The 26,519-nt window shown below is 59.5% G+C and overlaps 1 protein-coding gene across 2 annotated transcripts in view; it reads right to left on the bottom strand.

The window, feature by feature from the left end:
* The window catches only part of EIPR1 (EARP complex and GARP complex interacting protein 1), a 121,973-nt gene that overhangs the window by 5,050 nt on the left and 90,404 nt on the right, over window positions 1-26,519 (bottom strand). For both annotated transcript variants that reach the window (XM_043604639.1, XM_043604640.1), the window contains 2 exons: window positions 12,559-12,658; window positions 1,958-2,094 (listed from right to left, as the gene is read on the bottom strand). In XM_043604639.1, the coding sequence (XP_043460574.1) occupies window positions 1,958-2,094; window positions 12,559-12,658 (237 nt within the window). The remainder of the gene's footprint in view (window positions 1-1,957; window positions 2,095-12,558; window positions 12,659-26,519) is intronic.

Here is a 26,519-nt window from a genome sequence, read left to right as displayed (position 1 = left end):
CACACACATCCGTACACGCAGACACGCGTGCACCCACATCTGCACACACGTGCGTCCACAGTGTGCGTGCACTGACATGCACGCACGTGTACACACATACACAGGTGCATCCACTCGTGTGCACACGCACACACATCTGTACGTGCAGACACGCGGGCACACACTCACGTGCATACACACACACGTGTATGCACAGACCCAACGGAAACCTGACTTCCACCGCTCCAAGCTGCTCCTCCCAGGCTGGGAAATGAGAACATTCCATCCACACGAGGAGTCCTTCTGATGTCAGAAACCCAAAGGCGAGGGGCAGGGCATCCAGGGAGGCTGCAGGGTGGCTGAAACCACATGGACGCGGCGAGGTCACCGCCGCCCACGGTGCTCTCAGCGCATCCCCACTTGGCTGTGACCGGGCCTCCCCTGCGACCACGCCCCATCCCCAGTCCCCGGGCTTCCTTGGCTTCCTCGCTGGTGAGCCGGCGGGTGGGATCTCCTTACGCATCTGACAGCCATGCGTTCCCGCGCCCTCGAGGTGGGGAAAGTCATTCCCTTCCATGTACTCCCACGCTGGGCCTGCCGGCCCTAAACCACTTTAAATCTTGAAACGGTTCCTGTATCCTGCACCTTTCCAACACCCGAATATTTTTTCCTAAAAGAAGACAGCCCACCCCGAAGACCTTCCACGTGCAACCGGCAAATGTATGAAAGTACCACCGTGGCAGGTCCTAGGGCGCTGCGGGGACAGCCACACATGCGCGGAGCCCTGACGGAGGGTTTTCCGTGTGCCCTGGTGGCAGGGATTTTGGCACGAAAGCACAGTACGTTCCAAAAACAACATCAAAAGCACCCCGGCTAGGCGAACACCAGAGCCGTCGGCAGAAGGAGTACTGAGTCAGCACGGCGCGGGGCTCGTCCCCGGAGAAGACCGGGGCGAGGGGGTTCCCACGGGGCACCGCCACCCACACCCCGTCTGCTCTCTGTCCGGGCTCTCCAACAGCAGCCACGGAGTTTCTGGTCTCCAGAGACTGTCGTTCTTCCCGCCCTTGAAGGAAGAGGGAAAACAGGACGAGGAGGCCACGGGACCCACAGAGACGGGTTTCAGCCGGCACGTCCTTCAGGCCCGTGGTCCTCGGCTTCCAGCTTCCGGCTTCAAGCAATATTCACACCCCGAGGAAGTGGCAATTGATTATTTATGGGCCCCCGAGTTTCCGGAGGGGCCGCAGAACTACATTCAAAGTTGTGCCCCACCCTTGAAGGCAACACAAGCTATTTGCGCCTCGGTGATAAATGACGGTGTGCCGAGGGGTAAACTGTATCTTAAGAACGATTGCACGGCTCCCGTTGCCACGGCAACAGATGTGCACCCCATCACTCCTCTGCCTATCAAACCACACCTGGAACAGAAAAATCACTCTTATTTGTTCCATTAGAACCACTGGCTGCGGCGCATAATGACTTAAATGACAAAGTCGGTTACCCGGGAGGCGTGTGTCTTAAAGGCACAGACACGGTCACAGGCACCTCCCCACACTGAACCTGGGGCTGCACCTGTCACCGTGTGCTCGCTAATCACGGGGACCAGGAGCCCAGCGGCCACCCTGCCCCTGGCGAGGAGCTACACAAGCCCAGTCCTCGTTTTCCGTGCAAACTGCCACCAGTCAAGGGACGTCCACACGGAACAGTAACAGCTGAGGAACCCCGTCCACTGTGCTGGGTCTGCCAGCTCCAGGCGGGGCAGAGAGACAAAGCGAGGGCTACGGCCTCCCGCAAAACCAAGAGCGCACACAGCACAAGGGCACACGTGCACACACACAAGCGCACGTGCACACAAGCACGCATACACACACGCTGTGTGACCCAAATACGCCGGACTCAGAGTCGCCCCCTCGTGGATGAGGAGGGGTGGGGAGAGGGGGCAGGGCCCAGGGCACACCCACGAGTCACAACAGCCACTGACCTCATGCTCCGCGTGTCCCACCCTCGGATGGTCGTGTCATTCGCGGTGGCCACCTGGGTACAGGTGTGGTGAGGGCTCCACCGTCCCGAGGTGAACTTCAGCTGTCCCTTCCCTTCCAGGGACGCCGAACCGGCCAGCTGGGAATTGGGTGGTGTTCCAAGGGAAGAAGAGAAAAACAGTAACGTGAACCTTTTTTCACAAAGCTTGAGAGGACATCCTGCACGCACGGGACATTATGGAAAATAACTAGGGAGTTCTGTCTTTGTCACCTCCCCTTAAAAGGCAAAAACGTTTGAACCTTATTTGGAAAAAGCTAGAAAACGGAGCACGGCAAAAATAGAAAGCATATGAACAGCCCCCATGCTGAATGAGACCTGCCAGGGTGTGCCGGGCTGGCCTGCTCCAGCCCGAAGGCAGCACCGCCCAGCCACTCAGCCACATCCCGGCCGGCGAGGTCCGCACGGCTGCTCCAGGCACACGCGCCCCGGCGCCCAGTGCCCGCTGCGTCCTGAGTCGGGACAGCAGGGGCGTCTCTAAGACAGTACATGGGCACGATGTCCCCCCGGGCACAGCCGGGCGGTCAGTGCCCGTGCTCCCCGCAGGCCCCCAAGCTGCCACCACTACCATGCGCCTCCCGGGTTTAGGGGAGGCCTTCCCTCGCCCCCACCCAGCTGCTCCGGGCCTGGCCCCCGCCCACCCCCAAGCCCTCTCCTTGGCAAAGCTGGGCCTTTGCCTTACAACACCCCAGGTGAGGTCTCTGTTCCGCCTTCATGGGCAAGTACAACCTATTAATCCTCTCTTGGCACAAAGTTAAAGGGTCACTTCCGTTCCAGGCAAGAGATAGGTACTGTGAAAAAAGCCAAACATTTTAAAAAGGGGGAGGGGGCACCTGGGTGGCTCAGTTGGTTGAGCATCCGACTCTTGATCTCAGCTCATGATCTCACGGTCCACGAGTTCGAGCCCCAAGTCCGGCTCTGGCTGACAGCACGGAGCCTGCCTGGGATGCTCTCTCACCCTCTCTCTCTGCCCCCCACTTGTGCTCTCTCTGCCTCTCTCTCAAAATAAATAAACTTGAAAAAAAATTTTAAAAAAAGAAAATAAATAGGTACCGTGACTGTCCTACTCACGGGGACACAGTGCTGGCGAGGCATGCACAAAGCAGAGCCACGACCAGCCCGGCGCTCTGGGGACAGCAGAACCACAGTCATGCGGCCGGAGGGCAGGACAGCACCCAGGGGGCAGCCAGCTCCCAAGGAGGCCCGGGGTGTGCCCAGAAATGACAGGGGGAGTGGCTGGGGACAGAGGCCGAGGCCAGACGAGCTCACGACGGGAGAACATGGAGAATGAACGCAAGGCTTTCCCAGGCTGACCACTGCTGGTCCAGTGGACACGGACCCACATGTGTGCCGGGAGTTCTTGGGGGCCGTGAAGGGACACCGAGGGCAGCGGCTCGGGGCCACAGGCGGAAGAGCAAGGTCAGGCGAGGGGTCACCAGGGGCAGAGCGGTCCTGGGAACAGGAGGCCTTGGCTGAGCCGGGACCCGGGGCGTCTCAGGGCGACGTCGGGAACAGCATCCGTGGGGACTCACACCAGAGCCCCTCACCCCTCACCCCTGTGCCTGTCCGCACCCGCTCTGAGCTGCTCTGGCTCCCTCCAGCCCTCAGGCAGGGGCAGCGGCACCCAGAGCAGACACCCACAGAAGACCAGGCCGACCCTGAGACTCTCTGAGAAATTCCTGGGGAGGGACGTGGCCCGGCCCAGTCCGTCAGGTGCCACCAGGACCAGTGGGCGGCGGCCAAGCAGGTGGGGTGACAAGGACACGCGGACCACATGGGGACAACAGACGGCGCACTTAGCCAAAGGGGCGGGGCTCTGCCCTTCCTGCTCTGGCACCAGACCTCGCGGCTCCTCTCGGGCCGTCTCAGCAGCCGGGGCGCCGGGGCCCCTGGGAACGCAAGGCCTGAGGGTCTGTGGGAGGTGGCCCCGCACAGAGCCTCCAGGGGACCCTGCAGGGCACGCAGGCCACCCCCACCAAGCCACAGACGACACAGAACGGTGGCGGGCGATTCAAGACGGGGACCTAGACGCCACGCCACGGAGGATCGTGAGTAAGAACGAGGCGGGAGGCGAAGACAGGTGCCCGCTTCGCAGGGGGCATCGCGGCCTGGACACTAGGGTTCCACACCAGGCGCCAGAGACCCGTGGGGGCTTCAGCCGGGCCAGCCGGTTTCAACCGCCGCACTCCCGGCACTGGCTAAGAAGTATGCTCACAGTTTCTCCTTTAGGGAAAAAACAAATCAATCAAACAAGATTTCTCCGGGTGCTATTCCACATTGCCGGGGACGGGTTAGATCAGATCAGCAAGCAGGACAGTGAAGTCAACACATAGCTCCCTGGTTCTCTGTCACACAGACTGGCTCGTCACCGCAGGCTTCAGAAAGGTGAAGACGCGAGGTCACACCTTCAGAAGAAGGGGATGTACGTTCGACAGGGGGACTTGCCCACAGGCTGGTGGGGAAGCGTCACCGCATCGCCCCGGACACGGATGACCCTTGAGCCTCGTCACCGAGCCCTCGGCACTCGTGTCCCTTCTGATTCCATCAGGGCCGCTCGGAGAGGTTAAATCGGCAAAACTAACGAGCACCGTCTGCTTGCAAAGCTCACTCTGCAGAACCAGCCTCCGGCCTCCAGCTTCCGGACTCTTCCAGCTTTCTGAAGGCAGCTGGTAATTAATCCATCAACCAACCAGCAACCAGCGGTGCGGCCGTCAGCAAGCACATCGAGTGGCCCCGGCCACGCCGAGTACGGCAGAGGGACAGGTGGACAGAGGGTCGGTGACCCGGCCCGCACCACACCCCCCTGCCGCAGAGGTGAACGCTCCACGTGAGGCTCGCTCCGGTGGGAACGCTAACTGGTTATCGGCTACCACGCGGTCCTGTCCTGGTGAGGTCACTGCAGCCGCACGACGTACATGCTAACAGACCCACGTCCCAGATGAGGAAACCCAGGTACAGACGTGTTAATAACTGCAAGGAAACCCCAGCCAGCCCGTGGCACGGCCAGGATGAGAGATTACAATGGAAATCCGGACATCCCAGAGGAAACAGCGCTGGGCCAGCTGGAGGGGCCAGGCCGGGCACGGTGAGGACCCGGGATGGCCTCTGGGGCCGCACACACCTCAAATCGGTGAAAGCAGAGGGAGGCAGGCACAGTAAGGCAGAGACGGGAAACATACACATCCTGACCGGACAAAGGGCAGAGGGGAGGCGGTGTAGGCTGAGTGGGCAGGGTCCGTGGAAGGTCAGCCCAATGGCCTGAGGGCAGGAGGCTGGACAGCCCATGGTGGGCAGGACCCTCCCTAGGTATCGGCCTTCAAACCGACAGAGCCCTCTGTGCCGAGGGGCGTCCTACACCATGTGAGGTTCCCCACTGCCCCACTGGCTTCGATGAGGCTGGCGGCCACACTCAGAGGCCCGCGTGCAGGGAACCGAGGCCCCAGGCCAACGGTATCCTGAGCTTGGGGCACAACCCCCCCCATCCCCGGTCGAGTCCTCTGATGAGACCCAGACACTGACTCCTGCACGCGGCCCCTGAGAGACGCCCGGGGCGTCCGGCCTCCAGGTCCCTGACGGTCACACAGAAACTGTCGTGCCAGGTGGGGGCTGCGGGAGGCAGCCACGTTCCCAGTCATTTGTTAGAGATAAGGGACACGAGCACCTGCCAGAGGAGGGGGAGACCACGAGCGATGGGCCAGTCTAGCCCCCTGACGTCAAGCCGGGAAATCTGAGACCAGAGAGGGTGGGCGACGCCCGTGTCTCACACAGCGGTGGGGCAGGAACAGGACCTGGGCGCTCCCTAGCGCACGATCCGCCCGGGGCAGCGGGAACACCGTGCCCGAGGTCCCTCTGCAAGACCGCCGGAAGGAGACCTCGCCGTGCAGGTTCTAAGGCTGACCGAGCACACGCTTAGGCTTCCTGGTGACACGGAGACAGAGCTGTGCAGGAACCCCAGAGTGCCGTTCATGCGGCACCCCGCTCTTCAACACTCACAACAACGACCCCGTCCCGAGCCTCCTGCTCCAGAGGGAGGGACCAGAGCCGCCCCCCACACCTCTCTTCACAGACGGAACCCGCCCCAGCGTGTGAACAAAACACAAGTCTGGCGAACAAAACTCTGCGACTCGCGCTGCCATGAGCGGCCACGTGGGCACAAAGAAGAGCCGGCAAAGCGTTTCCAGACACGACAGCCGCACTGTCTGTGCCCAGACCCGGGCTGACAAGGCGCCGGGCTCGGCGGAAGGATCACAGCAGACAAGAGGCACGTGCGGGCCACCGCCCGAGATGCTGGGCGAGTGGCTGAGAAAGGGAAGGAGGGGAGGCAAGGGACGCAATGGCAGGGCTGCGGCCCCTCCCCGCCCCGGGGACTGGGGGGCTGCTCTAAGGCACACGTGACGGGCTTGTGTCCCTGCCGGCGACTGGTTTCGCCAGGCACACGTGGCGGTGTCTGAAGACAGGAAAGAGGGACGTCCAGGAAGGGCTTTCCTTACAAACAGGATGCAGGCAAGAAGTCTGCTCTTTGTGGATGATGTGGGAGTCTGGATGCGATGGCTGGAGCCACCGCAGTCACCTTGCAAGCGTGACGGGAGAAAGCAGCACCGTGTGACTGCAGCACAAGAGAAGCGTGCCAAGTGGCTGGGTCCTGATGCTATTGAGACACTGGACTGACAAACCCAGAGCTGCTTTATAGCCACGTTCCTTGTCACATCGGCCAGCAAACTCCCTCAGTCTTTAAGTCATTTCTTTTGTCCTGCAGCCAAACGCGTGCTGGCACGCCTACAGTGCCCGTTTGAGACGACACCAACAGGGCATTCCTTTGAGTATCGGGTGTCCCCTGCCTCTCTCAGGCCAGAAATTCCAGCCCCAGCTTTAGGGCATGAGCCCCAGCTGTGATTCCAAGCGACCTGGCCAGTGGCATGGTCCCCTCGAGCCTGGCTTCCCTCTGGTAACTCTCCCATGAGACAGAGCTATTCAGGAGCCCACCCCGCAGGGCCATGGAAATTAAATGAGAGCCTCCAGGGCCCGGACAATGCCCGGAGCCCTGGTCTGTCTTCAGGGGTGGACGGAAGGCGTGGGGTGAGTCATCAGGGTCGATGGGGTGATGGGAACGGGTTCAACAGGCTGCCCTCAGACGTGGAAGAGGCGTGGGAGAGCAGGGCTGGCCGCGAGGCTGGTGTGGACAGGGGCCCTGAGGAAGGCAGAGCGGGATCCCGCCACCCCTCCGCCCCAAGCTGTCCAGGGTCACGGGGGTGGCTGCACGGGCCCCACACTGCTGCGGGGACTCTGTTCCCCGGGAGGAGGCGTTCCAGGCTCTGCGGAGCTGGCCTCCTGGGAACCAGAGCCAGCCTGTCTTTGAAAATGCACACAGGGTATTAGGTGCCAGCACCGGGGAGGGAATCTGAGGCCGTTTTAAAGTTATTTTTAGCGTATTGCAAACAGCACTCTATTTGCAGGAAGAACAGACCTACGAGGGCTTTTGCCCCTTTGCTGCTCTAAAACCTGAGCTCTCTTTGCAGAGGAAACCGTGCGTCCTGCTCCCCCACCTGCAGGCTTGACCTCAGCCCCACACTCGACACCGCCAAGGTTGTGAGCGCAGATTTCAATTTCCTGACCAAGACGGACTAGGACGTAACCAATGCTCCTGTCGCGCCAACCAGACTCCGGCGATCCGCTGGAGAGAGAGACCTCATCACAGGCCGTTCTTTGCAGAGGGGGAAGCTCGTACGTGACGTGGGCTCAAAAGCCCGGAAGCAGTGCAGAGATCACACACGCGCCCTTCACGTGTGAGTTGCGACCCCCCTGCTGGCTCTGAGGGGAGGAATTTAATCATCGAGTCAACACAGACTGCTTTTCGGCGTCTCGGCTTCTCTCCCTGTACCTCTGGCCTTCGCACTGGGACCCTAGTCAGCGACTCTCGTTCACAGCCCAGGTTTAAGCACTGCGTATTCCGGCCGCCGTACGCATCCACTCACCCAGACGCTCATCCGGCCCCCACCCCCACCCCCACCCCCACCCCCACCGTGCGGCCAACAGGCGAGCGAGGCCTGTGTGCCAGGCACCGAGGGGCCTGCTGTCCTCACGTAAGTGGAAACCGGTCCCCACTTTACAGATGGGGACACTGAGGCCAGTGCAACCAAGCAACTCACCCGAGGTCACCTGTGGGTGGCGGGAAAGGGACCTGACTCCCAAGCTCGGGAGGCTGCCTGGACCCCACCCCCACCCCGCAGAGCCACGACCTTCAGCGTGTCCTTTGTGTGCCTCGTGCCTGCCAGGGCTCCCTTCTGCACGGCTGCCGGCCCACGCCCGGCCCACGCCCGGCCCAGCCCATCGCAGCAAAGCCAGCCTGGGAACCGAAACTCCATCAGCCATCCACTGCGGACCCCAGCACCGGGCGGCCAAGTGCAGGAAGGCAGAGGCCGTGCGTCTGCATTCAAAGCCCGGCCACGTGCCCCTCTTCAGACAGCCCCGGGCCGCGCGGCAGGGCTCACCGCCTGGCACCACTGAGGCTCGCACGCCTCGCTCCCCCGGCCGCAGCAGCTGCGTCCCTTAAATACACCCGTGTGTGCAACATACTCTCCCCTCTATCATCCGCTCTTACTAGAAAGAAGTCTTTTGAGAACCTGGGAAGCAAACACTTTGCCAGACACCGATGCCTAGCTCTCTGTATTTGGCGATTTCTTCCAAGATCTAACTGGAAGATTAAAGAATATTAGCTGTCTCCGACGTTTACAAAATCAAAGCCATGTGTAGCTATCATGCCACATGAGATACGCAACTTAGGAAACGACTTGCCCCGTGTTTTCCTGAAGAAGACGGCTTTTTTCTAAAACAAGTATCCGGAGACAGAAAGCGCGGTGACCGCTGCCTGAAGCCCCGCCCGCCCCGCCGACTGCAGGGAAGCAGCGAGTGCTCTCATCTGTGTAGGACTGCTTTGTATGAGGCTCACCACAAAACCAGTTTCCAGACTTGTAACCTGTGCTGCACGGACCAGTTTTACAAAGCCTGGGCAGCTACCTTATTTACAAGACCTTCCTCCCAATAAATCTTGACCGTTTCCAAACATCACATCCGCCCTCGCAGACAAACCGCGACGGGCCGGTGGGGACAGCCAGGAGCCGAGGCTCGGGCCCTGGGGCGGGGGGGGCGCAAACGTGGCTCAGAGGCACGCGCGCGGGGCCACGGCAAACACTTCGTGCAGCGTCACAACCGCAGCCCCCAATCTGCCATTCAAACCCTGCAGCCTCCACGACGTCCCCTGGCTCCCTGGGTCTTACTTTTCTCAACTGTCAAGTGAGGGAGTCGAATTCTGTGACCCCAAGGTCTGTGTCTTTCTTTACATGAACGTGGACTGCTTTACAATTAGCGAGGGACAAAGATTTGTGGAAACACCTCGTGAGCCCTGTTACGGCTTCGAAGCCACGTGGTGGGTGTCTGGGGACCTCTCCAACCCTCCCGTGTGTCCTCAGCACCAGCCGTCCACACTTGCTGCGTGACCACAGGCACGCGGGACGGATCCGCACTCTCTGGGCAATGGGTGCTCGACCCTCCTCTCTAATCAGACAGGGAAAGAGCCACCACGTCACCGGAGACCTTGGACATGGGACGAGGGAGTACAGCTCTGTGCAGCGGGCCCAGCGAGTGCAGCACATGTCCGTCTGGGGTGGACGCAGATGGTGGGAGGTGTGCACGTGAGGTCGGGGGGAGTGTCTGTTCCCTTCCCTCAATTTTGCTGGGGACCCATTAAAACCTCTCCAAACCTTAGGTCTATTAAAAACAAGATGACAACCTTCCGTCTGCAAGAGGTCCCGCTGACAACACGAAAGGGCAGAGAGCAAAGGGACACGGCGTGGGGCGGAGTGGCCACGTCTGCCCACACTGCCCCGGGGGCCGGGAGTGAGGTCCCCGCGCTGGGCCGCGTCAGCAGAGGGCAGAGCCGGGACAGGAGAACGGGTTCCAAGGGGAGCCTGCTGGCCCGCGGCCTTGCTGCTGCTGAGCAGTCGGCATCAGAGATGACAATGGCCTCACAAGCCTCCTTCTCTGCTCGGGGACACGTCTGGGGACACAGGCCGGGAGCAAGGAGGGGTCACAGCACAGCAGGGGACAGCCGGGCTCCCACGGGAGAGGGGGACACCGGGGCCGGGAGTCCCAGGCCCCGGCCACCTGGTGCATTCGTCCTGAGGGTGGCCCAGCTGCCACCTGGCAGTCCCTGTCTCCCCGTCCCCAAGGAGAAACGCGTGTTGTCTACTTCCTGGCACAGCGGACGTGCCCTGAGCTGCACCGAATGACCTTCCTGTCACCACCAGCTCCTCCCCGTGTACGTGCAGGCGATCCTCCCGGTGCGCGTTCAACCTCAGACCACATTTCTGAACCAACACTGTGTCCCTGACGCCCGCTCTCTTCCTTCAGAGAGGCACTCCTGAATGTTCGTGCCCCTGGGTGCATACAGTCGAGCAGGTGACCCCGGGTTCATCCTTGAGAAGCCCTCACACGGACGCGCGGCCGGAAGGAAGAGGACAGTCAGCTCTGAAGGCGCCCACCGTCCTCCTGCTCGGCCGCTCGCTCGCTGCACCTGGGAAGCTGCTTGTTCCCACCGCTGCTGGAAGCCACCGGGCCCTGGAGACAGAGGGGCGGGAACCAGAACAGGGAGGCGTCCCCTCTGCCCTCGGCAGGGCCGGGACCCCACGGAAGCTCCCTCCCAGACCCCCCCGGGCTCTGCTAATGATTACAACGGCAAAGAACCTCCGATTTAATTGCAAAAGGTAATGATGCAGCGAGCACAGGACTCGATTCACCGCAGCAGACGATACCCTCCAGCAATAAACACCCCGAGGAGCGGCGTGTGAAGGTGGCCAGGATCCATAGGAAGGTTTCCGTATTAAACACCCGGCAGAGGGCCGCAAAGTGCCGTTGACAGAACTGCTGACGGCGGATAAAAACGAAGCAGAGGAGCCTAAATTGGTCTCCGCAGAAAATAAGTCACAGATCAATCCCCCTACATGGCGTCATTCCGAGACGGCCGAGGGTCCGGAGAGGCGTCCCCGTCTGGCTTCAGGACGGGCTGCCGAGGGGGCAGGGCGGCACCGAGTGCATGCACACACGCGTGCAGGGCCCGTCACCGCCCCGGCCTCTCTGGCCCCCGCAGTCCAGCGGGAACGGACTGGCCCCTTCCTGCCCCCCGTCCGCTCTGCAGCAACGCCCACGAGAGGCGCGTGGGAGGAAGGGTTGGGAGGCGGCTTGCGCCCGTGACCCAGACTCCACAGCAAGGCCACAGGAGGGGGTGAAGGGCCAGCTCCCCACACACCTGCAGGTCCACAGGGAACGGCCCCGGGCACGAGGTCCCCCTCGAGTGTCCCGTTCGGCTGGAGGACTCTGGCCGATATTCGCATTCTGTCCCACACGTGCACGGTCCGAGGACTACAACCGTGAGAAGGCACGAGCACGTGCGTGAGCAGAAGGCCAGCTGTAAGGCCACCGGGGGTCACAGGCCACAGGCAAGACGGGTCACAGGGCACCGTCCCTCTTTACAACTCACGCAGAAACTTGACAGGTCACGAGCACCAGGAAATCAGCGTTTTATGACCGCTCCTACCTAAAAGAGGATTCCAACCAGACTTCCAGTGTCCGTTCGTGCAAAAGACAACACACTGGAAATGAGAAAATGCGTCAGGATGGCAAATGGGCCAAAGGGCAGAGATGTGTCAGCCTGTGGCTCTGAGTCTTACATGTGCCCGGGTCCCAGACAGCGTTCACCGGAGACAGCCAATCACACAGTTCTCTGACTGCTGGCTCTGTCCGTGCACTAAGCGTTTCCTAACCAACGTCAGGATTCTTAGCACACACGAACCAAGACGTGTTTTCTCAATTCAGCCGATAGGTCCCATTAAAAACACAACACGTAGAGGCCCCTGGGTGGCTCAGCTGGTTAAGTGTACAACTTCGGCACAGGTCACGATCTCACGGTCCGTGAGTTGGAGCCCCAAGTCGGGCTCTGTGCTGACAGCTCAGAGCCGGGAGCCTGCCTCAGATTCTGTGTCTCCCTCTCCCTCTGCCCCTAACCCACTCACATTCTGTCTCTGTCTCTCTCAAAAATAAATACACATTTAAAAATTAAAAAAAAAAAAAACACAAAAAACCTTTTAAGGGGTGCCTGGGTGGCCCAGAACGTTGAGCAACCGACTTCAGCTCAGGTCACGATCTTGCAGTTTGTGGGTTTGGGCCCCGCGTAGGGCTCTGTGCTGACAGCTCGGAGCCTGGAGCCTGCTTCGGATTCTGTGTCTCCCTCTCTCTCTGCCCCTCCCGGCTCATGCTCTGTCTCTCTCTCTCAAAAATAAACAAACATTAAAAAAAACTTTTTAAACTAGCCCTGCATGGGGCTCTCTGCCGTCAGCACAGAGCCTGCTTCAGATCCCCACTCTCTCTGCCCTCCCCCGCCAGCCCCCACCTCCACCTCGCTCTCTCAGAAATAAACACTAAAAAAAATTTTAAAAATAAAATATAATAAACATAAAATGACACAACACAGGAAACCGTAGCCCTGTCACTCACCACGGCCTGGCTGGAGCTCTCCTGCAGGTCCCATAGCAGGATGTGGCTGTCGGCCAGCGAGATGACTCTCCTCCCGTCCCCCGTGGGCTCCCACACCACACTGCAGGAAGAGGAGGCCCCATTAATTTGACGCCAGAGGCCCCGCACCTGTGTCTGTGGCTGCCCCATACCCACTCCAAGCCACGACGCGCGGGCGCCCTCTCCCGCTGAATGTCCGTCCTCCCCACTCGGCCGCGGGGCCTCCGGGTACGAGGAGGTGAGTGCGGGCCGCGATGGCACCGGCACACGCGTGACCCCCCCACCGCTGCCTCTCCCTGTGGTCTCTCTCTCTCTTGCCACATGAGCACACAGCCAGAAGAGGGCTCTCGCCAGGACCTGCACTGATGCCCTGACCTTGGACTCCAGCCCCCAGAGCCGTGACAAATAAGGTTTGTAGTTTCGGCCCCCAGCCTGGGCTGCTTTGTTGTGGCTGCCGGAGCCCATGTGTCTTCCTGTTGATGGAGGGACGGACAGGTGACCAGCTGTGCCAGCTGGACAGGAAGCGGCCTGCTGGGGGCCGGGGCTCGAGGAGGCCCAGGATAGACACTGCCGTCTAGGGAAGGATGCCCACGTCTTTCGTAGCCCAAGGACGCGGCTGACACAGTGACTGGGGGGGGGGGGGGGGGCGGCCCTGCCTATGACGTCACGTAATGTCATCACGTGCCGGCCAGTCTGAGCCAGTGTCCTGTCACCTGCAGCCAAAGCCACCCTAGCTGATAACACACACATGTGAGTCACTGATGAAAGATCACAAACCCATCACCTCCGTGGTAAAGCCGTGGAGATGAAAAGTTTTCAGGGTTCCTGTCTCCCTGATGAATCCCTCAAGTGCTTATACAGAGGAGAACGTCGCTGCCACATGGGGGTGACCGTGGACGCCACGTGGGAATGACCGTGGACGCCAGGAGACAGGGCACGATACTGGCCGACGGGGGCGGGGGCAGCCCCGGGTGCAAGTCCCTCACACCAGCTTTTCAAGGCCGTCAGCGCAGCTATGATTACTTTTAATCACAACATTAACATAATTCAAAACCACAACGTCTTTCTCCTTTACAGTTGAAGAAACGCACGTGAAGTTCACAGCACTATGACCACGTAGATCATTCCTGCATCAGACACGGCCTAGCGCATCCTTCTAACACTAGGGGCGAAAAATGCACAAAATCCAGCCCATAAAATTAAAACACAGCAGCTGGAAGAGACGCCAGGAAGCGAGGTTCTGAAATCCGCTCCGATTCTGTTGCGATGATGGCCAACCCGAACTCTGAATTCAGACGCTTCCCGAAGCAAGGTGGCCGAAGTCCGTCCTGGCAGTGCATCTGCACAGGTGAGCCCCTGCAGAGCTCACACGCCTGACACGGAGCGCCAGGGAAAACACAAACCGGGACAGAAGGCCGAAGGGGGCGGCGCCGGCCTGTCCCGGGAGAGAACACCGCACTTACCTGTGCCCGACAGTCCCCTTAGCCCGGGCTGCAGCAACAGATCCCCGCCGGCCCGGCCGCCTGAGCGGCACACGTTTCCTTCCCACACTTGCGCAAGATCGGGGAGCCGGCGAGGGTGCTTCTGCCGAGGACCGCTGCTTCCTCGAGTGTCCCGGTGCGGCAGAGAGGGAGAGGGGCCCCTATCCCACCCAGAGGGCTCCGCCCTCAGACCGCATCTACCTCCCGGGGGCCCCCCCTTCTGATACAACACACCGGAGATGAGGGTTTCAACATACGAGTTTGTGGGGACAAAAAGATGCCACCCTCAACACGATATTCTAGGAGCGGTACGCCTAGGAGGACTTACGAGGAGCTCCTCACCGGACCTCACTCACAGACTACATCTACCCCCCACCCCAACACACACACACGCACGCACACGCAAACACACACACACACACACACACACACACACACGAGGGGAGGGCAGGGCCGCACGGCCGTGGGGATGACCCGTGGGGATGACCACAGGACAGGAACTGGCCATCCAGGGTCAGCAACCCTACAGTCAGGAAGTTGAGTGACAGGGATTTGTGGAATTTTTAACAGAAACACCAGAAAGCCAGAGATTCCCGAAAAGTAACAAATCATAGGGTAAGAGTCTGCCAATTCGATGCCAAAGACGGACCACGAATTTTCTGAGCGTGGCTTCCCCGGCCAGGTTAAAGTCTGCTGGGGAGTAGCCCCAGGCTGTCAAAGCCCGTTCCCGTTCGTTCCCCGTCGCGACCAGCGGCGTCTGAGGCACACAGCACGTGATCAATACTTGCTCACGAGTTCAAGGAAGAGTGAAGAATCCAGGTAAGAGCAGAGAAGCCGCATAAAAAAAGAGACCATTTCAGAGTACATTTAGCTAACCGCTAGTGCGTGAGGGCCGGGAAAACAGCCAACAACCGTAAAACAAGAAAAAGCTTTAAAGGCATCTGCACAATCAAAATCCCTCCACTAAAGCTCATGTGCTTGTTTTATGTTTTAAATTGCAGTGTCTCTCGAGCCCTTACTCAGAACCTCCCCTTCCCCATCCGTCTGCCCACAGTTCTAACACATCTGCTTCCGATGTCCAAGACCACAGAGCAAACACGTGGGCCGGACAGCAGCAGGGTGTTTGAAGGAGGAATGTGGGTCACAGGGCACGCTACAAAAACTGATACCCATGGCAGAGGGGAGGGAGGAGGGAGGAGGGAGGAGGGCGAAGGGAGGAGGAAGGAGGGAGGGAGAGGGGAGGAGAGAAGGAGGGAGGGAGGGGGAGGAGGGGGAAGGGAGGAGGAAGGAGGAGAGGGAGGAGGAGGGAGGAGGAGGGAGGGGGAGGAGGGGGAAGGGAGGAGGAAGGAGGAGAGGGAGGAGGAGGGAGGAGGGAGGGGGAGGAGGGAGGAGGGCAGGAGAGAAGGAGGGGGGAGGGGGAGGAGAGAAGGAGGAGGAGGAAGAAGGAGAAAGGAGGAGGGGGGACAGAGGAAAGTGAGGGGAAGAGGGAGGAGGAAAGGATGGAGAGGGACTAGAGAGAGGTGCGAGGGAGGAGGGAGGAAGTAAGGAGAGAGGAGGGAGAAGAGAGGAGGGAGAGGAGGGAGGGAAGAAGGAGAAGGGTGAAGGGAAGAAGTGAGGACGGAGGAGGGGGGAGGGTGGGGAGGAGGGAGGATGGGAGAGGGGAGAGGGAGGGGAGGAGGGAGGAGGGGAGAGGGAGGAGGGAGGAGGGGAGAGGGGAGAGGGAGGGGAGGAGGGGGGAGGAGGAGAGGAGGGGGAGAGGAGGGGGAGAAGAGGGGGAGGAGGAGAGGAGGGGGAGAGGAGGGGGAGGGGGGAGGAGAGGAGGGGGGAGGAGGAGGGGAGAGGGGAGAGGGAAGGGAGGAGGGAGGAGGGGAGGAGGGGGAAGGGGACGATGGAGGAGGAGGGGGAGGGGGGAGGGGGAGGATGGGGGAGGGGAGGGGGAGGAGGGGAGGGGGAGGGAAGGGAGGAGGGAAGAGGAAGGGGAGGAGGGAGGGAAGAGAGGAGAGGAGAGGGAGGGGAGAGAAGGGGTGAAGACTCATTTCCTAGTTCTTCCTGTTCAGCAAGGCGCATCCATACCCGTTTGCTGGAGGATCGAGTCCAAACTGCAGAGAAGACTGTGTGGCAACTAAGTCCCGAGCGCTACCACAATCAGCCTTTGGAGAGACCGGGTAAGACTTATTCTTGGCGGACGTCTAGGAAACCGAGTGCCCGGGAGAGGCCCGCTAAGCCTGTAGAAAAGCACGTACAGGTGGTTATACGTCTTCAGAGGAGTAACGGGCAAGTCCCTAAAAAGTCATGGCTCTGCGATGCCCCCATGTCTCGAGAAGCAGAGGTAAATGTCAAGGCAAAGTGAGGAAGGGACCGGAGAGAAGCTTCACCGGAATCTGAACACAGGAACACAGGGATCCTATCGATTCCAGAGACCCGAGGCTGCGTGCGGACGGCCATCCCTCCTCAAGGACCAGGTCTGCACCTGGAAAGAACAGGTCAGTTCAATAGAAAGATCTGTTTGCAGATCAGGACCAAGAGAGACGGGCTTCTGGAAGGCAGAGGGGCTTGGCTGAAACACCAAGTCCACCAGGCCTGACCCCTGGAGGCCACGCGGACTGCCCTTGTCCTGGGTCAGCGGCGGCCCCTGGCCATTCGTGGCTGGCTTCCCGGCCAGACTACAAATTCAGCACAAGCCCAGACTCGCCCACTGCTGTATGCCAAGCACCTAGCACAGAGTCTGACCCGCACAGGAGAGGCGCTTAACAAAGAGGTGCTGAGGGAAATCGTGAATGAAGAATTAATTACGCCCCCTCTCGGCATGTGTCCAGCGCACTTTAACCCGTGAAAGATAAAGCTGGGCGAAGAGCCTGTTTGTCAAGCACACGCAGTGAGGATCGGTCCACCTTGGAACCCATGCAAGAGGGTTGGCCACTTAGTCTCGAAGGCACCTCATCAAGAGGCAGTCTTGCTGGCTCCCCAACTCTCCCCGGGCCACTGCACACCCCACGGGCCAAGTGCGGGATGAGATCGGTGCCCGCACTTCCCTGTCCGCCCCGGCCGCCCCTCCCCCCTCTCCGGGCGCTGAACTGCAGGGGGGGGGTTCCTGCCCAGCAAGCCAAGACTGAGCCGCCGGCTGCCCCCCCACAGCCCCACGCCTCCCCCCACGGGCACCTCTACCTGCACGTCCACGCCACCCTAGACGCCACACGCACGATATCCACGGCACCCCCGCCCTTCTCCATCTCCGGAGTTACAATTCTCCTGCGAGCAAAACTTTGGGAGTCATTTGCTTACGTGTATCATTCTCAAATTCTACATAAAAAAGCGACAAAGCTTTTGAATCTTATTTTTAATGTCTGACTTCTGGCTTTGCACAAATCTGAGTTCGCCCCCGGCTTCACGATCGTCCAGCTCCTGCCTGGAAACGCCGTCCGCCTGGCTCCTACTTTCCCACTAACTGCCCCGTCAGCTGAGAACGTGGCCCACCAACAGCCCAAGTTCAGTCCCTCTCTGGGCCTGTGTGTGCTTTCCCGTCGCCAAAATACAGACACCTGTCGAGGTCTTGTTCTTACAGGAACACCACTGTCAGCTGGGGCACCACTGAGAACAGGAGGGCGGCACGAGCAAAGCAGAACCAACGACATCTGGGGCCCCCGTCACATGCCGTGGGACGCAGAAGGCTGTCGGGCTCGGGGTTTGAGCCGTCTGTCCGACCAGCCCACTTCCAACCACCGGGGGACTCCCCCTGAGAAGAGCCGCGCCGCGGTGGTGAAGGCTCCAGGCCCCGCTGGCGGTCTCACATGGCCCAGTAGCACAGTCCGCCGTGCACGTGACGAGACAGGATGACACAGCACGAGATCCACCTGCAGCCTCCACCAAGGCCGTTCCGCCCACCACGTCTGCTCCAGAATCCTCGTCCCCACACGCAGTCCTTCGGGTGGCCAGGCACGGGCCTCCCCGTGCCACAGCCAGCCCCCCTGCTCGCACTCGCCTGCTTTCACGGTGGGTGGCATTTTGTGAGACTCTCGTCACAGCGCAGATGTGTGTGCTGGGGGAGACGGGAGGGTCGTGACGTCAAACTATCTCCTTCTGACACCGAACTTTGGAGACCGCTGCTTCGGACCGCTAACCTTGGTCGTTTCTATCACCGCAAGCATTTGGGGTAGATTTCCTTTGAAGTGTACGCGGCATATCCCTTGGAGCTTTTCTGCCCGTGCGGCGAACACGCAGCCTGGCCGAGACGACCCGTCCCCGCGCCCTGGCTGGCACTGGGCTGCATCCCTCTCCCTCTGTGGGACAGCGCTGGGGCCCGTATGAAAGGGCCCCAAGTCACTGGCCTTTTATACTGGGGTCTGCTTCGATGCCAGCGGACTCCGGGGGTCTGCCGGCAGCTGCCTGCCTCCCTCCTGGCTACTGCACGCGTCCTGCCGGCACCTGCCTCACGCTCCCTGTTACCTGAGCTGCAGCAGCACGTACACTGGTGACTAACAAGCTCCGTAATAAGTGGCCCCTATGTGGGCGAAGAAGGAGCTCTCCCCTGAATAGAACACATGAAGCCATAGCCCCGGCCTCCCCGAGATCCCGTTTGAGGCTGCCATATTTTATATCCTCGTTTCAAGTCATATGTGCTCATTAAAGAGTGTTTAAACTTGACCGAAGTGCAAGCCTCTTGTGTTGCCCCCCAGTGGAGAGAACCCCCACGACAGGGGACAAGCGTCCAGGTCTCTGCCAATACACGTGCTGACGCGGGTAATACGACCACAGTCACATCCGCAGACACGCTGGTGACCTCACTCTGCTGCGCGCAGCTTTACTTTAAACGTGTCTTGGGTAAGTTTCCATGTCAAGGAAACAGAATTCTTCCCAAAGGCCACCCAAATTCTGTTGTATGCATGCCTGCGACTTCTAATCACTCTGGGCTTTAGATCCTCATCTGTCCAGGGGCTACAGCAGTGCGCCAACGTCCCAGGTTCGGGAAGACAGGCGAGTCGGTATTGAGCACAGCCCGCACAAAGTCGGTGCTCCCTGAGCTGGACACTGTAGGATGCAGTCGGGCGTTGGCTGCACAGGGAGCGCCAGTGTGGAGGGCCCGGTCCTCAGAGGCTGGGGGGACGCGACCGTGGCCCGCAAACAGCCGTCAACAGCCAAGACCGGCCCACCCCAGACGCGGACAGCCTCCTGTCGAAAAACCCTAACCCCACCTTCCAACTTGGCCTGCGATAGTGAAATTACCCCCTTACACACAAAGAGAATGCCACCAGGATTTAGGAAAAAAAATCCTCAGGGAGGCCAGAAACTCGAATCCTGACCTATTCTGAAAGGCGCCAGAGCCCCATCACGTGTCGCTGTCCCGCCCACTTTGTGCCCAGTGGCTTTGGTCCCGAGTCCCCAACATCACTTTCCGTGGCACCTGCGCTTCCTCTGGTGACCGTCGGTGCAAAAGTCAGCCAGGCATCAGGCGATCTTCCCCCTGACATCTGAGAACATTCTGGAGTTCCCTGAGTTACTGTCACATGCACACACACCCCACATTCCCTACACACACGCACACCCCCCACACACGCACACAGCCCACACACACACGCACACCCCACACACCTCACATACGTGTGCACACGCGCCAGCTAAGCTGGAGCTAAGGCCTGTACTTGGAGCATTAACACAGAATACACGTGGGAGAAGAGGCTCAGCCTTCCGAGGAAGACACACCCACACTAAGACTTTTGCTCCTCACAGAGGAAACGCCTCCTTGGGAGAGGTGACTGAATAAGCTACAGGACGGAACCAAGGTATGCCTCTGAATATGTGCCGTTCATTCCTGAGAGGATTTAAATTTGTAATCTCTGAATTATACGGCATCAGAAAGAAAGGGAACACGTCTGCCTTTTACGCGATGGATGCAAGAGTTAATCTCGCCACAGAGATTGGAGACCCAGAGATTCCTGAAGCAAAACCAGGAAGGAGAAAACAGGTTCTTTAGAAACTTCCATGGGCTCTGTCACCAACAGTTGGCTAGCTCTCCTGGAAAAGGCCTAGATTAAGGAGAAAGCCACCAACGGTGTGGCGTGCATGGGAAGGAAAGCCCCACACTTCACCGTCGGGGGCGGCCCCAGGCCTGGGGAGGCCCCAGGAGGTCAGGGGAGGCAGGAAGGGTGAGTGTGCTCGTGCCCTGAGAGGACAGGACGGGGACCGAGGTGGGACGACAGATCGCCACACCCTCACTTCCCACCCCGGAGCGAGGGGGGACTGCCTGAGAAACAAGCTGTGGGCTCGGTTCAGGACGCGCACCTTCCCGTCCCAGCAGCACAGGGCAGGGGCACGGCTCACTGTTAAAAACTGTAAGAAAAAACACCCCCCCACACACACACACACAGAAAGGGAGGAAATACACGCTCCCGTCAAACAAGAAATAGCACTGGTGGATCTCCAAGTAAAAACAGAAAGCCCAGGTTCACCTTCTTGGCCGCGAAGCGGGCGACCAGGCGCCCAGAGCTGCCGCCAGCCGCACAGGGCTGCTCCGCCCCCTCCACCGCGCCTGGCACCTGGGCACCACACCCCGCGCTCCCCACCGGAAGCCCCTCGTCCTACGGCTCCAGTGACGACCGCGTCTCTCCACGCCTCTGCGGGGCCACGTGCCACCGAGCGGGAAGGCTCAGCAACTGGACCCTTCCCAAGAGTGGGCCTTTCCAGGCGTTTCCTCGAACCTGCGGTAAACAGGTGCTCCACAGCACCCGCGGTCACGCTGCCGTGAGGCCCGCTCCTGCCTCTCCCGTCACCATCCATCCTGGGCGAGGCGTCAGAAAAATCCGCTGTTGGTTTCTAGGTAGCAACCCCTAAAATCATTGGTGTTTGTGCCCAGTAACAGACACCTTGGGATAACCGGAGTATGCAAAGTGCAGTGAGAAGAGAGATTCTATTTTACCGTGGATCATCACCATGAAACTAACGCTATAAACATAAGAAAATAACCTAGAATTTCTGCCATACTTGCTGCTCCAAACGAAGAGGTTTATTTCTCTGTTCATAAAAATCATCCATTTTTCTGCTTTATCACACTCCGCCAGTGAATTTGAGAGGACATAAAATTACATTAACAAGTGGAGAACAAAGTCGCATATACCTAATGTAAGTGTGCAATATCCCCTCATAATCACGGAGAGGAAAATACGAGAAAAGGGCTGTTTCTGTAAATAAACCCAAATAAAAAATCTAAACTTCTTGGAGGCAGTTAACGAGGACCATAATGGCAGGAATGATGGTTCTAATTTGGCAGGTTTCATGCTGATCAAACAAAATACATGCCTCTGTGCTTCAGATAAGGGATTCCAAAATGAATGATTCACACTCTGGATGCCGGCACCCAGGGTGAGGGCAGCGCAAAGGACACCAGAAATTCTTAAAACAGCCTCAACGCAAATTTAATAATTTAAGTCCACAGCATTTGCACACCTTACCTCCTCTCTGCAGCCACCGGGGGTGGGAAGTCCATGAAAGGCTGGATGCCCACAAGGCCGCAGCCTCACGCGGCTGGGACACAGGCGGACTCTAACGCACAAGGGACGGCCGTGTGACCAATGTGGTTCCCGCCGCATTATACAACCCATCAGGGTTCTTACTTTACTGAAAAGAAGGAAACATATCTGCCAAGTCATTGGTCACAAGCAGAATTTCGAAAAACCCTTTTAAAATCCAATAAATTAGTTCCCCAGGTTATACATCTCTTTCAAACACAGAGAGCTGGCAATCCAGTTAATGTCCTCCTGGTGGAACATACGGAACCGAACACACGGGCTCTGCACGGGCACCGCACGGATTAAGGGAAGGACACCATAAGTCAAGAGGCACGCTTCGACCAGTTCTGTGGACGTGTGGGCTCCCCACGGCTGAGCCACGCAGATTCTTCCAGGGGCAGGCTGGCGTCCTGGCATGGCCCAGGCACCCTGGCAGGCCAGCTGGTGCCGGAGGGGGTGGCTTGCTTGCTCTGACACCCCTCATCTGGACAGACTCCGAGTGCCATCAGGTAATAACTACACTTCCGGTCAGAGCCAGAGCAGAAGAGCCACAGGCCGGGCGTGAGGCGGACGGCATCTCCCTCGGACGTTTGTCTCTTTTGTGGAGGCTGACGTCAGCATTCACAGCCCCGGTCAGCACTCTGACACCGAGGACCCAGCAACAGACAGGCGCCCGTTTCCTGAGTGTGGACATAGGGAAACATGGGCACTAATCACCAGACTGGCACCCCCGAGAAGCCTCCCCCGATGGGAATGCCTGAGGTCCACGGGCTCCTCCTAAGGGTGGACACAGCTGATGGGCACGCTGCCTGGCCCTGCCTGAGCATGGCTTCTACGCCAGGTTGCCACCGTCCCGTCCTTCTGCCCCAGAGAGAGTCGCGAGGCACAGGCAGGACTCGGTCCATCCTCCACGTGACGGACCATCGCCAGAACCGAAGGCCCACCTGACACCCAGAGGTCACAGCTCTGCTCCTCCAAGGATACCCCGACACTGGCCCACGGTGGCCGGTGCCCCTGGGGCTCGGACAGGGGTGCACGCCGGACAGCACGGGGACACTGCTCCCTCCCTGGGGCAGGTGCAGCAACCCTCCTGTGCCCCTGGGTCTTCTCAGCAAGTCCAAAGCGGACTTGTGAATAAAAGCACGTTTTGAAATAAAACCGTCTACCCAAATTCCAAACAGTGGTTCAGGTTCTTCCTCCGCTTTTTGTTCTAATTTTCTTTCCTTTCCCCCACCCCATTTTTCAAACAGTGAGAAAACGTTTAAACATTCTCACCCACGGAGTTAGTTCAGGCTCGAAACTTTCGTATTTAAAGCTCACGTTTAAATCATCACAAATAGAACTAAAAGCTACGTTCTTCTAAACTAGTGCCTTGGACACACTGGCATCCACTGGTCAGCTGACCCGTTCTGGGAGACACTGGTCGGGTCACACGAGAGTTCAACAAAACACACTCTGGTCCACGGTTTTCAGGGAAACGTGAACTGAAATCTTAGGAACGACACGAATTTCTCAGGTCATGCACGTAAACACACTTTGTGCGTGGCCTTCAGACGTTGGTGCTAGGACCGTCTACTGTGAGCTGTATCGGCACGTTGCGGTCCGATACCGCTGCCACGCCCCCCCTAACACGTGGTCTTGCTGGCGTGATGAGGGCAAGGGAGTCTGCGTCAGCCGTTCTCCGCGTGCGGGGAACTCAACAAACCTGAGACAGGAAGGCGTCTGTCTGTTGTCCTAGGACACCTGCACAAAGTAAGGGATGTGGCCCCGTTCTGGGCCTCTTTAAAAGCTAATGGACGTTAGAAGCGAGCCAGTGACCAGGGGAGCACTCACACCTCAGCACACCTAGGTCACATAAACCCAAAAGGCACTAACACAAGCCTCCTAAAATCCGATAAACCTTCAGTGACGGTATCGTCACAGGCACCGGGAATTCTCCATCGCTGTTGACCGCAAAGCCGTGTCATAAGATCTCTCAATTTCAAACACACGTTCCTACTTAGCCTCAGAGACGGCTTCTGTAAGGTGTCGCGGACACCTCTGAATTTGCATTTCTTCCACGGTTGTATCACAACTACGATTACAGAAACACGAAAAGAGAGATGAGGCCAAATCCTTTCTCTTCTGGCCAAAGTACCTCAGGAAGTGGCTCACACCCACTGCCCTCCTTTAATGAGAGCGCACACGCCCACCTTCCTGGGCACGTCCCTACCTGCTCAGCCCACTTGGCATTCCAGTGCCATGGCGACCCCCCACCTCCCCCTGCCTCCCCCTGCACCCGGGAGGTCTGCTCCCCCCGCCTCCCCCTGCACCCGGGAGGTCTGCTCCCCCCCCGCCTCCCCCTGCACCCGGGAGGTCTGCTCCCCCCGCCTCCCCCTGCACCCGGGAGGTCTGCTCCCCCCGCCTCCCCCTGCACCCGGGAGGTCTGCTCCCCCCCGCCTCCCCCTGCACCCGGGAGGTCTGCTCCCCCCCGCCTCCCCCTGCACCCGGGAGGTCTGCTCCCCCCCGCCTCCCCCTGCACCCGGGAGGTCTGCTCCCCCCCGCCTCCCCCTGCACCCGGGAGGTCTGCTCCCCCCGCCTCCCCCTGCACCCGGGAGGTCTGCTCCCCTTGCCTCCCCCTGCACCCGGGAGGTCTGCTCCCCCTGCCTCCCCCTGCACCCGGGAGGTCTGCTCCCCCTGCCTCCCCCTGCACCCGGGAGGTCTGCTCCCCCTGCCTCCCCCTGCACCCGGGAGGTCTGCTCCCCTTGCCTCCCCCTGCACCCGGGAGGTCTGCTCCCCCTGCCTCCCCCTGCACCCGGGAGGTCTGCTCCCCCCGCCTCCCCCTGCACCCGGGAGGTCTGCTCCCCCTGCCTCCCTGTGCCCAGGAGGTCTGTTCCTCCCCCCACCTCTGCCTGCACTCAGGAGATCTGCTCCCCGGAGAGAGCTAGCTCAGGAAGTGGCTGTGGGCCAGCCACCCCATCCCTGTGGCAAATGAGTGACAGCAATGCTCCCTCCCCCAAGCCCATCAGGGTCTGGGGGTGGCAGTGAGCGGCTGCAGTGACTGTCATTCACTTCCCAGCCAACCCTGGAAAGCCTGTGGTTACTCAGTTTAGCAACTTCTCCTTCAAAGGAGATTTTCATTGTCCGTGACCCCAGGCGGCAGTAGACTCCCCCTGATGCACCACTTGGGAGACGGGGCCCAGAACAGACCAGAGCCGCTAATTCTTACACTTGGCTTCCACTCGCCGGCAGCAGGGAGAGTGGTGGGTGTGTGGGGGGGGCGGGGGGGAGGTTCTTCGTGATCAAAAGGAGGTGGAGAAGCACAGAATTACCTGTGTGACTCATCGGCCCTGAGCCAACAGTGATGATGCCACAGGGCAGGCACACAGCGGGCACACGGCGAGCACGTGCTCATGCGCCCCAGCAGGCCCGCACCCGGGAGCAGCCCTCTCAGCAAATCGCTGCCTCCTTTCCCCTGACACTCCACCAGGCCCCCAATGACACTGGCGTGATAGGACAGGGGGCCACACTGGGTCTGCACTCACTCCAGTACCGACCCCCACAGTCCACACTGCGGACAATGACGGACGCCCTGAGCTGCCGGTCTCGACGCTGACTCACGGAGAAGCCCCACCGTCGTGGAAAAACCACCCTGTAAGAGGGGGTGCCGTGAAGAGCCACCCTTACCTACCCCTGGGAAGTGGAAAAAGGGCCAATGACATGCATGCCCCCGGGCTCAGCTCTCCTACCTCATTTAACACAGTGAGGGGGCTCTTATTAATTTCACTGAGCTATGTAGGTCCCTTCCCATCCCAGAACAACACAAGGCATCTGACGCACACAGCCTGAAATGCGCTGGGGCCAGATGCCCTGTAGACGGTGAAAACATCAGTTTGGTAAAAGCATCCAACCGCCCTGCAGGCGGCCGGCAGTGAGCCAAATGAGCTCATCCTGGGGCCATCATGTGAGGGATGTCACTGTGGCCTGGTCCCAGGTGAGGCTGCCCAGTCCCACTCCCTCCAGGGTGACAGGCAGAGTGGAAGAGGGTCATGAGCTATTGTCTGATTCATGAGACACAGGTATGTGCCACTGAGTAAGTGTGAGACGCCAGCATCTAATGAACACAGAGCTGGACAGCTCACCAGAGACCCCTCACAACCACCCCAGAAGGAGGCACACGCCCAGAGGGACAGCGTGACATACCAACAGATCGGAAGGCTACGTCTTCCACGCTCACCACACGCTCAGCACACACTGATCCACAGTCACCACACACTGACCACAGGAGCAAACCGGGGGTATGGGGGGGGGGGGGGAGGAGTATGCCAAAAAAAAAAAAAAAGAGAAAAAAAGGTGGCTTTATCTCAAAATGAGTAATTCCCCTGGAAAGCACAATATATTTACACTTGTCGTCCATAAGGAACCAGCAGGAAGATGTGTGAACATTCTCAGAACTTATTCTGATGAGGATGTATTTCTACTCCCAGCAAAGGAAACAACTTCCAAATCACAGTGTGATGACCACAAGTGGCTCCTGCTGCTGGTTCGCTCAGCGGGGAGGCAATCCTGGGACATTGGTGTCGTTCTGGGGTCAGACTGCCTGGCTCTGAAGCCCAATCACCCCACCGAGTAAAAACGGCTGGATGCTTTCTCCTTAGCACCCAGAAGACAGTTACTGCCTCTGCAATGGTCCCCACTTTACAGGGTCACGTGGGAAATACAGGGGGCGGTGCCTGCAAACCTCAGAAGGGCCTGGTCACAGTCACTTCTCCCTTTACACAACACAGCATGAGCGGTGGCCGGGCGCTGTCCTTGGTGCTGAGGACCCACCACTTCTCCCCTCACACAACACAGCATGAGCGGTGGCCGGGCGCTGTCCTTGGTGCTGAGGACGCACCACTTCTCCCCTCCCACAACACAGCATGCACGGGGGGGGGGGGGGGGGGGGGGGGGGGGGGGGGCTGTCCTTGGTGCTGAGGATGCA

The sequence above is a fragment of the Prionailurus bengalensis genome, chromosome A3 (genome assembly GCF_016509475.1).
Source record: "Prionailurus bengalensis isolate Pbe53 chromosome A3, Fcat_Pben_1.1_paternal_pri, whole genome shotgun sequence".
Taxonomy (NCBI): Eukaryota; Metazoa; Chordata; class Mammalia; order Carnivora; family Felidae; genus Prionailurus; species Prionailurus bengalensis.
The sequence above is the reverse complement of the archived record's forward strand: the minus strand, read 5'-3'. Positions and strand labels throughout refer to the sequence as shown.